General features: G+C 49.9%; 1 protein-coding gene across 1 annotated transcript; it reads right to left on the reverse strand.

The window, feature by feature from the left end:
* Positions 1 to 275: 275 nt before the first annotated feature.
* LOC116967974 (histone H2A-like) lies at positions 276 to 776 on the reverse strand. Its single transcript, XM_033014602.1, has one exon. The coding sequence runs from the start codon at positions 770 to 772 to the stop codon at positions 386 to 388; it is 387 nt and encodes a 128-aa protein (XP_032870493.1). The 5' UTR covers positions 773 to 776; the 3' UTR covers positions 276 to 385.
* Positions 777 to 1,037: the final 261 nt, after the last annotated feature.

Genomic DNA, 1,037 nt, shown 5'->3' on the forward strand with positions numbered 1-1,037 from the left:
ACCGTTACTGAGCTCTTCCAGAGAAACTGTGGGTGGCTCTTAAAAGAGCCTTTGGATCGTTAAGTAAATATTGTCCATGTACCAATGAGAGCAGGTGCTTCATACTGGAAGTACGGGGGGTCGTCCATATTTCTGGGATTTAAGAACGGTTTGAATAGAAAAGACTAAGAAAAATGTAACTGGGAAGGGTTCGGGTTTGAGACGCAGCTCTTGGTGCACAGTTAGACAGTCTTTACTCTGCGGGATTTAGACCGGCAGCCAGACGGAGACTCGTCTGTAGTATAAACAAAGAACGGTTGTAGTGAACTGGTACTGAGCTCTTCCAGAGAAACTGTGGGTGGCTCTTAAAAGAGCCTTTGGATCGTTACGTAAATATTTGGCCAAATTACTTGGTTTTGGTGGTCGCGCTGGTTTTCTTGGGCAACAACACGGCCTGGATATTGGGCAGCACCCCGCCCTGAGCGATGGTCACCTTTCCCATCAGCTTGTTGAGCTCCTCGTCGTTGCGGACAGCCAGCTGTAGGTGTCTGGGGGTGATGCGGGTCTTCTTGTTGTCCCGAGCCGCGTTACCGGCCAGCTCCAGGATTTCAGCCGTCAGATACTCGAGCACAGCAGCCATGTATACCGGGGCTCCAGCACCCACCCGCTTAGCATAGTTACCTTTCCTCAGAAGCCTGTGAACACGGCCCACCGGGAACTGCAGTCCGGCCCGGGACGAGCGAGATTTGGGTTTGGTCCGAGCTTTGCCACCGGTTTTCCCTCGTCCAGACATTCCGACTAATTATTCTACACGAATGACGAGACCGTACCGCACTCGCCCTTTAAATAGCTTCTGGGGGATTGCAGTTGGGCGCTTACGATTGGTGAAGCAGCGCTGTATCTCATTGGTGATATGTAACAGTCCAATTAGAAAGTTGATTCACTCTCCAATGATCAGACGGCAACAAGACAACCGCGGAAAATAACCGACAATCGCCAAAATGACTTGAAATTTGAAAGGTCCGCCAAAAAGAAACATGTTTAAAAACACAAGCCAA

This window comes from Amblyraja radiata, chromosome 43, assembly GCF_010909765.2.
Source record: "Amblyraja radiata isolate CabotCenter1 chromosome 43, sAmbRad1.1.pri, whole genome shotgun sequence".
Lineage (NCBI taxonomy): Eukaryota > Metazoa > Chordata > Chondrichthyes > Rajiformes > Rajidae > Amblyraja > Amblyraja radiata.

What these genes read in the sequence shown, in the direction of transcription:
- LOC116967974 (XM_033014602.1), bottom strand. Translation starts at nt 772, where the DNA reads ATGTCTGGACGAGGGAAAACCGGTGGCAAAGCTCGGACCAAACCCAAA.